This window comes from Chiloscyllium plagiosum, unplaced genomic scaffold (genome assembly GCF_037043375.1).
Source record: "Chiloscyllium plagiosum isolate Xiang-an unplaced genomic scaffold, Cpla_swu_hap1 HiC_scaffold_53X, whole genome shotgun sequence".
In the NCBI taxonomy this organism is placed as follows: Eukaryota; Metazoa; Chordata; class Chondrichthyes; order Orectolobiformes; family Hemiscylliidae; genus Chiloscyllium; species Chiloscyllium plagiosum.
Window position 1 is genome coordinate 25,259,342 of NW_028270191.1, and position 12,292 is coordinate 25,271,633.

At 41.6% G+C, this 12,292-nt stretch overlaps 1 protein-coding gene across 4 annotated transcripts in view; it reads right to left on the reverse strand.

The window, feature by feature from the left end:
• Positions 1 to 12,292, reverse strand: part of LOC122543279 (arf-GAP with GTPase, ANK repeat and PH domain-containing protein 1-like) — a 203,688-nt gene that overhangs the window by 130,500 nt on the left and 60,896 nt on the right. For 2 of the 4 annotated variants that reach the window (XM_043681770.2, XM_043681769.2), the window contains exon 1: positions 4,182 to 5,676. The exons of 1 other annotated variant lie outside the window; for it this stretch is intronic. In XM_043681770.2, coding sequence (XP_043537705.2) covers positions 4,182 to 5,499 — 1,318 coding nt within the window. In that variant the 5' untranslated portion in view covers positions 5,500 to 5,676. Of the gene's footprint in view, positions 1 to 4,181; positions 5,677 to 12,292 lie in introns of those variants that run through there. One more of the 4 variants, XM_043681771.2, reaches the window with a different exon arrangement.

Consider the following 12,292-nt stretch of genomic DNA (forward strand, 5'->3'; position numbering starts at 1 on the left):
ACTGTGAGAAGGGGAGCCCCAAGGGTTTATCGGGGCCCTGGTAACTGAACCCATGAAATACCCAAGCAACAACCTTCATTGGAGTCAATAGTTTCCCTCCTTTAATAGGGAGGCTCTTTAACGCACAGTTTGAATTCAGCGCACCTGGTAAATTAATTGCTTAAGCTCCTCCTACACAGCCTCACTTCAGAGTCAGTCACGTATCATACTGCACTGGGTTAAAGTATTCAATCAAGGGCTCTTGCATCCATTATCACCATGCTTCATTATCCGAAGATCAGCCTGTCTTGCTAGGCCTTTTTTATCCTAGTTCATTTGCTCATTATTTTCCTTGTAAGAAGTGCCTCATGATTATTTTTATTATTTTCAGAAATAATTCTACCCATATATTCCTTGGCGAAAAAAACATGTTGGCAGTGTTCAGTGGAATACTTATCGTGTGGTTTTATCGCATCTCCACAAAACCCATCTTTGCCCATGTGTTTGAACTGCATGACTATATTATCAAATGAAAACACGAGGCCAAGCAAATTGAAAAAACATTTGGATACCTTGCATCCAGATAAGAAGGTTAAACCCTTAGATCTCTTCAAAAATCTTCGAGATAATTTTGAGAGAAGGCCAACGCTGAAACAAATGCTTACTCAAAAGTCACAGAAACTAGAGAAGGGTTTTGTTGCATCATACAAAATTAGTAAACTGATTGCTAAAACTGGAAATACTCACAAATGCTCTGCCGAATAAATTTCCAACTCTGTGGGAAAATGTCCAAATATTTTTTATTACCTTTCCCTCAGCATATTTGGTTGAGAGTGGATTGTGCAAGGCAGTTTCCTTGACAAAATCAGGAACAGAATTGATATCGCAACAAGAGGTGACCTCTGACTGTCATGATATCTGAAATCATCTCTATTGCCCTATGTCCCCCAGGAAGGGCAGTAAAGTCCTTTCTGTGATTAGGCACAGTGGCTCAGTGGTTAGCACTGCTCCCTCACAGTGCCAGGGTCCTGGGTTCGATTCCAACCTTGGGCGACAGTCTGTGCGGAGTTTGCATGTTCTCCCTGTGTCTGCGTGAGTTTCTGCCAGGTGCTCCAGTTCCCTCCAGTCCAAAGATGTGCAAGTTAGGTGGATTGGCCATGCTAAATTGCCCATAGTGTTCAGGGATGTGTAGATTAGGTTCATTAGCTGCAGGAAATGCAGGCTTGGGTCTGAGTGGGATGCTCTTTGGAGCATTGGTGTCACTTGTTGGGCCAAATTGTGTGTTTCCACACTGTAGGAATTCTATGAACTGCACACAGTACCACAGATAGAGTCTTACCATTACCTTATATAAGGATACAACCTATTTACAGTTGTAAGTCTTTGCATTTATATACTTGCTGCACAGACATCAAGTTTGGGTTCACATTTCACTCCAGACTGAAGCTCATAATTTCCATTTCAATCTGATACTCCAGTGCAGGACTGAAGGTTTTCTACATCATCACCAATGCCATGTTTCAGATGAGATGCTAAACCAAAGCCCTATGTGCCCGTTCAATTGGACATAAAAGATCCCAGGGAAGAGTTTCCCTAGTGACCTAGCTAATGTTCATCCCTCAGTCAATATTACACACAACAACATATTATTTGGTCATGATCTCACTAGTGTTTGTAGCTGGCGCATTTCTTACATTTGGATATTGCTAAAAATATACACCCATTTGCACCCACCAGGACAATTCACAAGAAATACCAATGTAAATGGAGAACAACATTTATACAATATGAAAGAAGAACAGATTGGTTCGCAAGAGGACTCTGATTATCAGAGGTATTGCCATGAAGAATGCACCAGTTGGATGATGACTGCCAGTCTTATCTGTCAGACAATGAATAATACAGTACATGAATTTCAAGGCTCTGTGTGATGATAGGTGTCTATGCCAAGCATCCTAAAGATTGGATAATATTAAACAGTATATCCTTTTAGAATTCACAGTAAGCAAGACACTGACCATACCCAAGCAGCCTGTGCTTGCAAAACTCAGAAGTGTCCAACGTTGATCTGATTCCATGACTGACATTTGCAAAGTAATGTTGAGCACTCACAGAATTGGGCTGACCATCAATTTAGGATAGACTGTCAGGCTTGCAGTGTGATGCACATTCGTGTACTGGAAGCTATGTAAATTAATGATTACAGACTTGTTTTTTGCAGATAGAAAGGACATTTATATACAGTCGCCTATTGCAATGTAACAAACTAGGTGAAAGACTTTCTCTGGTTCATTTTCCAGGGCAATGCCTTGACCAATCAGAGTCAATCTGCCTGGTTTAAAATTTAAACAAAGTTTAGCAGTTAACTGTCAGTCATCATCAGTCAGAATGTTACCCTAGCAATGCCTCTTTCAATCAGAGCTCCCTTGTCAACCACCAATCAGCTCTCTCCTCTCATACAGCTAAATGTTATTTTTCTTTTACATTGGTATTTTGTGTGAATTGTCCTGATGAGTGCAAGGTGAAAAGCGTTGACAAATTGTTTTCAAGAATACTCAAAGTTCTGTATTGCATAACAACTATTTGATTTTTCTACATTTTCTACGTTTCGACAATGGTGACTACAATTCAAACATACTTCATTGGCTGTAAAGTGCTTTGGGATGTCCAAAGATCATAAAAGACAGTAAATAAATGGAAGTTCTTCCTTTACTCAATCTCTTTGCAGCACAGTCTGTATTCTTACTATCCAGAACAAGAAAAGTCCATCAGACTGAGACGTGCTTCTTCCATTTAGTCCAGTTTTTCTCTTTCTCCATACAGCCAAACACAGTGTAGGCACTGCTAGAAGTATCCCATTGTAATATTTATCCTTCTTTTGATGAGCTACACAACTGTTCCATTTAACACATTCTGTTCCCAACTCACCCACCCTTTAGGAGAGAGAGGGACAGCCAACCTGCTTCCAGCCCTCTGCTGATTCCAATTCTATTTGAGGAGAAAAAGGCTGCACAAAAGTTTGCTCTTGCAAAGTGCCTTGTTCTTGACACCCACTCCAAATTCATGGCTTAGGTCAAGAACACAGTACATGGGCCTCTGGCATAACAGACTGGAAGATTGACATACTCCAATCCCATCAAAAAAAGGCTATTGTTTACACAATGATGTGGAAATGGTAACTGGCCTTTTGCCCCAACCAGTCCATGCTGGTGTTTAAAGTCCACATAATCTGTAATCCTTATCTGATGTCTGCACTCCACTCCCATTTCCTGTTATCCTTTTTATTCTTCAATAATTCTTGTATCTTAATATGATTTTTGTTTTAATCACTAAACTCCAGCAGTGCATTCCACAGCTTTGTAACCCTGTGTGAAAAAACAATTCTCTTGCTCTCTGTCCTAAATCTCATGATCTTACACCAATGCCTTCTTATTTGCAGCTTGTCAATTGTTGGAGACAGCATGTCTTAAATATTCTGTTCCATCCTTCATAAAACTAAACACTGCTATTAAATCAATCCTTAATCTTTTATCTTCTAAGAGAAACGACTCAATTCTGAGGTTAACAGCATTTTTTTTGGTGGGCAAATCTTATAAAACAGCATTTATTCCCTTTCCTTAAGAGCCCTGGGGGCATTAAAAGTCAACCATATTGTTTCGGATTGGAGCCAATTTCAGATAGAGCAGGTAGGGTGACACTAAATCCCATTGATGGCTGATTAAATATTACTTCTTTGTAAAGTGCCAGTTTAATCCCTGGCAGCATCAAGTTAGTTGATGATCCCAGTCAGTACCCCGAGGATGGGAGTGGAAGAGGGAAAACAATATTAGCTGTGTAACATAGAGACAGTCTCTATAACTAGGGTCTTCTTTCTTAACTGCTATCCAGAGACTCCAGCTAGGAAGTGTGCTCTCACTAGCACATGGTGATTGAGGACAATACCAGGTTTATCTGTGATGCCTCTGAAGATTAATGCGACTCGGAGTGTCGAGACCAATGCATGTAGAATGGTCATCTAGCTGAAGTATGCAAGGGAACCCAGAATGGCCCATTAGGATTCAGCATTTTCAGTATGTGAGGCAAGAAAATTGGATTGGGGATATTTTTTCCTTCAAAAAAAAGCAGATAAATGTCTTTGTAGCCCAGGACAAACATCAGTAAACTGATTTAAAAAGAGTAAGTTGAGCTAATTTTGTGCTTACTTTGATTTGAGGAGGGACCTTTGGCTCCAGCAGCAAACTCCCTTTGAGTTAATCCACCACTTGCAGGTGAGACAGACACAGCGCCTGCACTCTTGGTGAAAATTCCACTGATAAATTTTAACATCTTTCGATCCCGTGCATTGGACTTGGTTCTCTCTGGCGTTGGGATGCCCCGGCCTTGTTCAAGGTCTTCAGAAAGAGTATGAATGTCACTGTTATCCAGTGTTCTGCTCTTTCCCTTCCCTTGTTCAGTTGTTACCTGTGTACCTCTCCTGTGGAACATCTCCCCAGTGCTCCTCAGGCTTTCTACTCTGGAATACTTCCTGTTACTCATTTGAATTTTCATCTTCATTTCAGTCTCTTGCCAAGACAAGCAGTTGGTATGACGAAGATTCTTTTCCTTTTTCCCTGAGGTTTTAATTGGTTCAGCTTTACCCTGGTTGCCACTGGAACTTCTCAGCATACCTGGACTTTTCTCAGCAATCACAGGCAGAGATTGGGGCTTAGGTTTTACATTACTTTTCTCCACATGTTGAGAAACAGTCATAGCCTTTTCTTGTGGCAGGTCCCTTTCAACTTGAGCTTTCTTCTCGATTTGAATATCAAGACATTTACTTTCTAGTGATTGCTCTGGTGGGATGTGAAGGCTCATGGCTTTCTCAGTTTGATCTTTCAAGACTCCTTCTGCCTCAGATCTTCTCGGATGGTCAACTTCAGTCTGTGTTTTCGTGTGGCTTTTCTCCAAAGCCAAAGGACTGGCAAGATTCTCCTCAATCTTGGCAACAGCACACAACTGGCATGGGGGTTGAATGTGATCATCTTGATTCTTCTCATTAGCACCATTAAAATCAGTATGTCTGCACTGGCCTGTGGACTTGGCACAGAGTGTAGAAAAAGACAACAATCCTACATTTTCAGATTTATTCACAGATTTTAGCGTTGGTTCAACTTGGACTTTGCTTGGTAATTCATGCACTTCAACCCAGGCTGATCTGGCACCAGCACCCAATTCATCATTTCGAATACTGAAGCTGCTTCGATCATCTATTGTTCTAGATTCAATTGGCTCCACATTCTCGATAACATTTAACCTCAAATTTTGGGGACCTTTAGGTCGCTGGCCAGAAGCATTTTTGTTGCCGTACAATAAAGAAATCTTTCCTGCAGCCTTGGCATCAGGTTCCTCTTCCGATGAGGTAGCTTTGTCCCTCTGACAAGTCTCACTCCCACTGCCTCCATCGCTCAGAGGCTCTAATTTCACTAGCGTGAGAGAGATATGAAAAGTAGTCCTTCGTTGCAAGATTGCTCCTCTGTTCATGGGTTCAGAGTACGAAGGTAGCACGGGGCTCTGAAAGGCTCATGGCCCCTTCCCATCACAGACCACCCATCCGGACAACAATTCTCTGTGTGTTAGGCTTCTTAGATTCCACAATGTAATACAAAAGGATGCATGCTTTGCGCTGCAGAATAGAGATCATCCGAGGCATGAAGCATCCTCATTACACAATACAGACACCCCCCCACCCTTCCCTTACCACAGCTGCAGCTCTCTTTCCAAGGTTTCCGGACATATTCCTATTTGCATATCAGGTGCCAAAAACAAGTGGAGGATATACTGAACAGGGGGAGAAAATTATACAAAAACATTTCAAGGCTGAAAATAAGATGAAGCAAGCCCCAATTCTGAGGAGGTAACCACTGAAATCCTTTCAACACTTCTTGGATCAAACAGCTTGATGAGATAATGAAGACACCAGAGTATACATTGAGAATTCACATTGATTCAGACCTGAAAAGCTCAGTGGGGGTCTTCTGGAAAATGTGGACTGGAATTCCCATCCCCTTTCAGCTCCAAGGAAACAATGCCTTATGTTTAATGGTTACCTCCTCCCACTTCAGCCACTCCTTCATTAATACACCTACATTAGGAATTTGATCATTATTTAAAAGTGGTAGAACTATCAACTACCGTATAGAGAGGATGAGTGGGGTGATAGGTTGCTCAGTGTTAATAGTTTGTGTAGAAATCCATCCCTCATTTGTCAGTAAGGCAATTACTGCGGATGAAGCAACATGGATGCAGGATGACATCTCACATTAAAGGGAAGAGAGCCAGCAAGCTGTTTGTGTGAGCTACAATTTACAACAAAAAAACACACTCAGAATTTCAGTCAGAAAATGGGTGGATACCATGTTGATTGGCAGGAGAGACAGTGAGAAGACAGCATGAGACAAAACCTCCTAAAATCATGGGAAGACTACAACTGTCAATCTCAATAACAATTTAAGTAAATCACACAGTAGACAGGAATTCAACATCTTCAACATCAAATCTAACAAGTCAATTGGCTGCATATGTCTCAAACATGAAAAGAGGTGGTGTCTGCAATGCACCAAATAAAAATAAAATAAAGTAGTGGCCAGTGGATTAAACATTTTTTTAAAAAGTCAGCTTAATGTCACATGACAGCAGCCAGTACATAATCCAAATTTCTGGTACAGACTGAAATAAATAGTTAAACACACTCTTAAAATAAAAATGTATCACACTGGAGGTTAGATTTTCACTTCTGACCATTCGACAGATACACTCATTTTCAAGTGCTGAACACTCTCCTGAGTGAAGAAGAATTTCCTGATGTCAGTTTTAAATTTGGCTATTAGCAGTTTCTACTTGCATCCTCAATCTTTTTCCCACAATTTCATTTTAAGTACTATTTCAGATTAACCTTTTATTATATTACTAACTATCTTGCATAACTCTATATAATCATCTCTCGGATGGCTCCTTTCTGTGTTAAGCCAAAAATAAATTCCATCAGAGTTCGGCATATCTCCTACTGCATCCAATGGAATGCCAGCAAGAGGAACCAGGGTTAAAAAAAAAATCAAAATACTGTAGATGCTGGAAATCTAAAGTAAAAACAGAACATGGTGTAAATACTCAGCTGGTCTGGCAGCATCTGCGGAAATAGAAACACAGTTAACATTTCAGGTCAGTGACCTTGCATCAGAATCAAATTCCCAAGGAACCTAATTGGTTCCTGACTGGCTGGACTTTCTACTATGAGCAGTGAGGACAGAATTTCTGTCCACCCCTTGAAAGGTAAATGATGCTCAGGGATGAGTTCTCCCAACTCAGACTATCCACTCCAACCTCAGGTTCCAGTTGGGTCTAGTGTGATAGCGGTGAACATTACACCAAGTAACTAAGTCACAGCATAACCAGCTGGCTCAGAGACATAGATAGGCTCCAGACCACCCCATTCCACCCTCAATGAATTTTCAAACTACTGTTTTTAAAATGGTACAAACCAGCTTCCTCTTTTGGGGGCTTAAAGGACCATTTGTGAATATGAGGGCATGCCACCTGGACAATCCCTACTCCCCAGGACAAGCACCAGGGTTTTCCAATAGTCATAGCCAGGTGAGAGCCCAAGATGTGCCCCAAGTAGCGTTTATGCCACCTGGCCCTTGTAAATGAGGTGCCCTCTCTTCCACTGTGCTAGCAAATTTCAGTTTGGTCAGTGCCGGAGGACCCACACAAAATTATTACTGGAGGATTTTCTGAGCGCTGATCTCTTTCCTCATAATCACCCTTGTAGTCCTCCCCTGCACGAATTCCATTTTATGAATATATTAATAGTGTCTCTATGACCTTAACTGGACTCAAAAAAAGTCGTTCAGCTATAACACGCATTTCGTTAATGCAAATCCTCTATAATGCAATTGACAAAGTGGGGACACTGTTTCTAACCAATAAGCATGTATTGGTTATAATGCAATTCTGGCCCCATTAGTTTAAATGGTGCTGCTATTACATGATTTTCTTGTAACACGATTGAGCGAGAATGGAACTACTGTGTTATAGCAGAACTGAAACTGTGGTCTGACCAGAATCTTGTATAATTTTAAGTATGACATCCTCCAACTTGTCCCTTTCTTTGTATTACTGTTCTCACTTGTGCTGCGCACTGCTTAAAGCAAATATTTTCAATGAAAATTGCTCAATCAAAGCTTTCAAGCTGTGGTTCAATGTTTTACTGCCTTTTGTCAACTTTGCTGCTCTCTGTATTGAATGCACACAAAAAGTCCACAAAGACTGCTGGTTATTTCACCTTTAGCTACCATCAGACTGGAAAAGCTGCAGAGTTAATCCTGGAAATTCTGAAATAAAACACTGCGGATGCTGAGCATCTGATGTAAATCTCTGCTGCCAAGTACCTTCAGAAACTGAGATTAAAAAGTTAGCATTATTGTTCACTTAAAACACAGCATGGTAAAACTACAAGCAAAGAAGTTCCAAACCATTGCAGGTAATGACACATTCTTGCAAGTGTCACTGAAACAGGTCTGCTGTAATCACACTAAGAAGCTTTTAATTAAACAATTTTCATTGAAAAATATTGCTTTAAGTGACATGCAGTTCAATGTTTACCAGTGAGAGCAGTATTGTAGACAAAGGAAGACACGCTTAGCAAGTAACTTGTTACTCACAGTACATTACACTTTACTGTTGTAATCTGCTCTGCCCTTTATCTACAATGCTGTCTCTACTGGAATGAACATGTTTGGATTTTGCTGCTAAGTTCTTCTCCAAATCTAATAAACAATGTAAAAATTTGTAATTATTTATGAAATGAAATGCTTCCTTCTTTTTCTTAACCAAAACCTCAATTTCTCCAGTCATCCACCATTCCCCACATCTACCAGCCTTTCCTTTCACCCTAACAGGAACATAGTGTCTCTGGACTCTCATTATCTCATTGTTGAAGGCTTCCCATTTTCCAGCCGTCCCTTTACCTGCGAACATCTGCCCCCAATCAGCTTTTGAAAGGTCTTGCCTAATCCCGTCAAAATTAGCCTTCCTCCAATTTCGAACTTCAACTTTTAAATCTGGTCTATCCTTTTCCACCACGATTTTAAAACTAATAGAATTATGGTCGCTGGCCCCAAAGTGCTCCTCCACTGACAGCTCAGTTACCTGCCCTGCCTTATTTCCCAAGAGTAGGTCAAGTTTTAAACCTTCTTTAGTAGACACATCCACATACTGAATCAGAAAATTTTCTTGTACACACTTAAATTCCTCGAGGAGTCTTGGATGTCTTGAAATGCATAAAAGTGGATAAATCCCAAGGACCTGATCAAGTGTACTTGAGAACTCTGTGGGAAGCTACGGAAGTGATTGCTGGGGCCCTTGCTGAGATATTTGTATCATCGATAGTCACAGGTGAGGTGCCAGAAGACTGGAGGTTGGCTAACGTGGTGCCACTATTTAAGAAAGTTGGTAAGGAAAAGCCAGGGAACTATGTACCAGTAAGCCTGACACCGGTGGTGGGCAGGTTTTTTTTTAAAATATAGAATCCCTACAGTATGGAAACAGGCCATTCGGCCCAACAAGTCCACAGTGACCCTCCGAAGTATAAACCACCCAGACCCATTCCCATTACACTCTACATTTACCCTAACTAATGCACCTAACCCACACATCCCTGAACACTATGGGCAATGTTAGCATGGCCAATTCACCAAACCTGCACATCTTTGAATTGTGGGAAGAAACCGAAGCACCCGAAGGAAACCCATGCAAACACGGGGAGAATGTGCAAACTCCACACAGACAGTCGCGCAAGGCTGGAATCAAACCCGGGTCACTGGCGGTGTGAGGCAGCAGTGCTAACCACTGAGCCACCGTGCCACCCATTCTTGGAGGGCATCCTCAGGGATAGGATTTACATGTATTTGGTAAGACAAGGACTGATTAGAGATAGTCAGCATGGCTTTGTGCGTGGGAAATCATGTCTCACGAACTTGATTGAGTTTTTTGAAGAAGTAAACAAAGAGGATTGTTGAGGGCAGAGTGGTAGATGTGATCTATATGGACTTCAGTAAGGCGTTCAACAAGGTTTCTCATGGGAGACTGGTTAGCAAGGTTAGATCTCATGAAATACAGGGAAAACTAGCCATTTGGATACAGAACTGGCTCAAAGGTAGAAGACAGAGGGTGGTGGTGGAGGATTGCATTTCAGACTGGAGGCCTGTGATCAGTGGTGTGCCACAAGGATCAGTGCTGTGTACCTATGGGGATGGTCTCAACCGGGACCTTCGGTTCATGTTACACTATAGCTGACCCTACTGCACTAAACACACACACACACACACAGACCCTCTCTCATACACAAGCTCTCTCTCATACGCTCACTGATACACATCCACACTCACACTCAAGCACACAGCCTCTCCTTATATCCCTTTACACTCACATACATACATATACACACACACTCTCACAGACACTCATCTCCCCGCCCCCCCCCCCCCCCACACACACACACACACACACACACACACATGCATTCACGCACACATATCAGTTTGTGGGGTGAATTTGTACTTGATCAATTACATTTTATTTTGCTCAAAAACTGCATGAATCCATATAAGATCCTGTAAATCCCTTTATTAGAAATAGAACCAGTCTGAACACTGGGACACAGACAGCCTCACACAGGGCACTTCACAACTTCAATGCATTATCTGAGCTGACATGGCACCTATGGTTAAAGTTCACTTGAGAGTGTAACTTTAAAAAACATTCTGGGATTTACATATGAAAGAACTGAAACCAACATGGTCATTCAAAACCATGAGAGACTTAACAAACAATCCGGGTATTTTTCAAGACATAATTTCAGTTGCATCACACTGTAAACTTTTGCTATAAATTCTATGTTGTACAATCTTATACTCCACAAACACCTGATGAAGGAGCAGTGCTCCAAAAGCTAGTGCTTCCAAATAAACCTGTTGAACTATAACCTGGTGTTGTGGGATTTGTAATTTTGTACACCCCGGTCCAAAACCGGCAACCCCAAATCACATTAAGGATAAGTGCACACAACATGATGATCTGGCAGTTCCAGGATACAAGGGTCACGAGCAAGAGATTCAGAAGTTCTTTATATTCCAGAAGGAAATCGTGGGTGGGGGAGGGCAGGGAGAGAGAAAGGTTGGTCAGAATGTTTCTTTTACAAAGTGTGTGCGTGGTGTCTCTGGCAGAACAGGAACAAAGCCTCAAAGATAATGAATTAGAGGGCTAATTGAATACTGTTGGCATTGAACAAGCTAGCATTCCTTTTATTCCACTCAGATGCATTGGAAAACACAGTATTCTGATTTCAGGTGAGCAGTTACAATGTGTGGCTGGGTAAGTTTGAGCAATATATCCAGGAAACAGGAAATGGATATTCAGCAGTCTTTGCATGAGGACACAGTAGTGGGCATAATTCCATCTTGTTCCTATATTCTGAAGGATCAGGCGGATGAGCATTTGTACTTTGGAATGATACTGTCTGAAATCAGTCTGGTCTTGGGATTCACAAATCAAGGCTTCAGATCAGATTCAGATTCTCAGAACAAATGTCCTGAATCCTAAAGCTCTGAATTGTTCCCTCTTGCCTCTTTGGTTCATGCTGTGCACTAAAGTGCTTGACAGCAAGCTGGTGACTTACTAAATGCCACGGCCGGGGTGGGAATGGGGTGGTGGTTGGGGGAGGGGCGGGGGGAGGTGGTGGTGTTGGAAGGAGAAGAACTCAGCAGACCAGGCATCATCTATACATAGAGAGAAACAGAGTTGATCTTTCAGGCCTGTGACCTTTCACCACCATGTTAAATACTGTTGTTCCTGTCTCTGATTCACTTTGCGTTGATGGCAGTTATCAGAGAAGATGTTCTAAACCTTTTAACACATTGGGAACTGTAAGAAGTTGGACATGAGTACAAATCTGGAGTTCAGGTCTTTTACATTGGTAATCTGTCATTAATAGTACGTCTATTGCCCATGGCATAGCACTACTGCAACCTATCCTCCTAACTTATGCACAGTAGACAAAAACAGACACACAAAAATCAGGCATTCACAGCATCAGACACTGAGATGCAGCTGAGCAACTGTATCTTAAACAACATCACTAGTTGGCCAATCATAGAACAGCATTCACTGTTGTCATGGTGCAGTCTATTGGCTGGAACATCCTGGACCCCTGTTTGACGCAAGAGACCCTGTACTGAGAGTGAATGTTTTCCAAATCGTGCAACAAATAGAGAGAGCA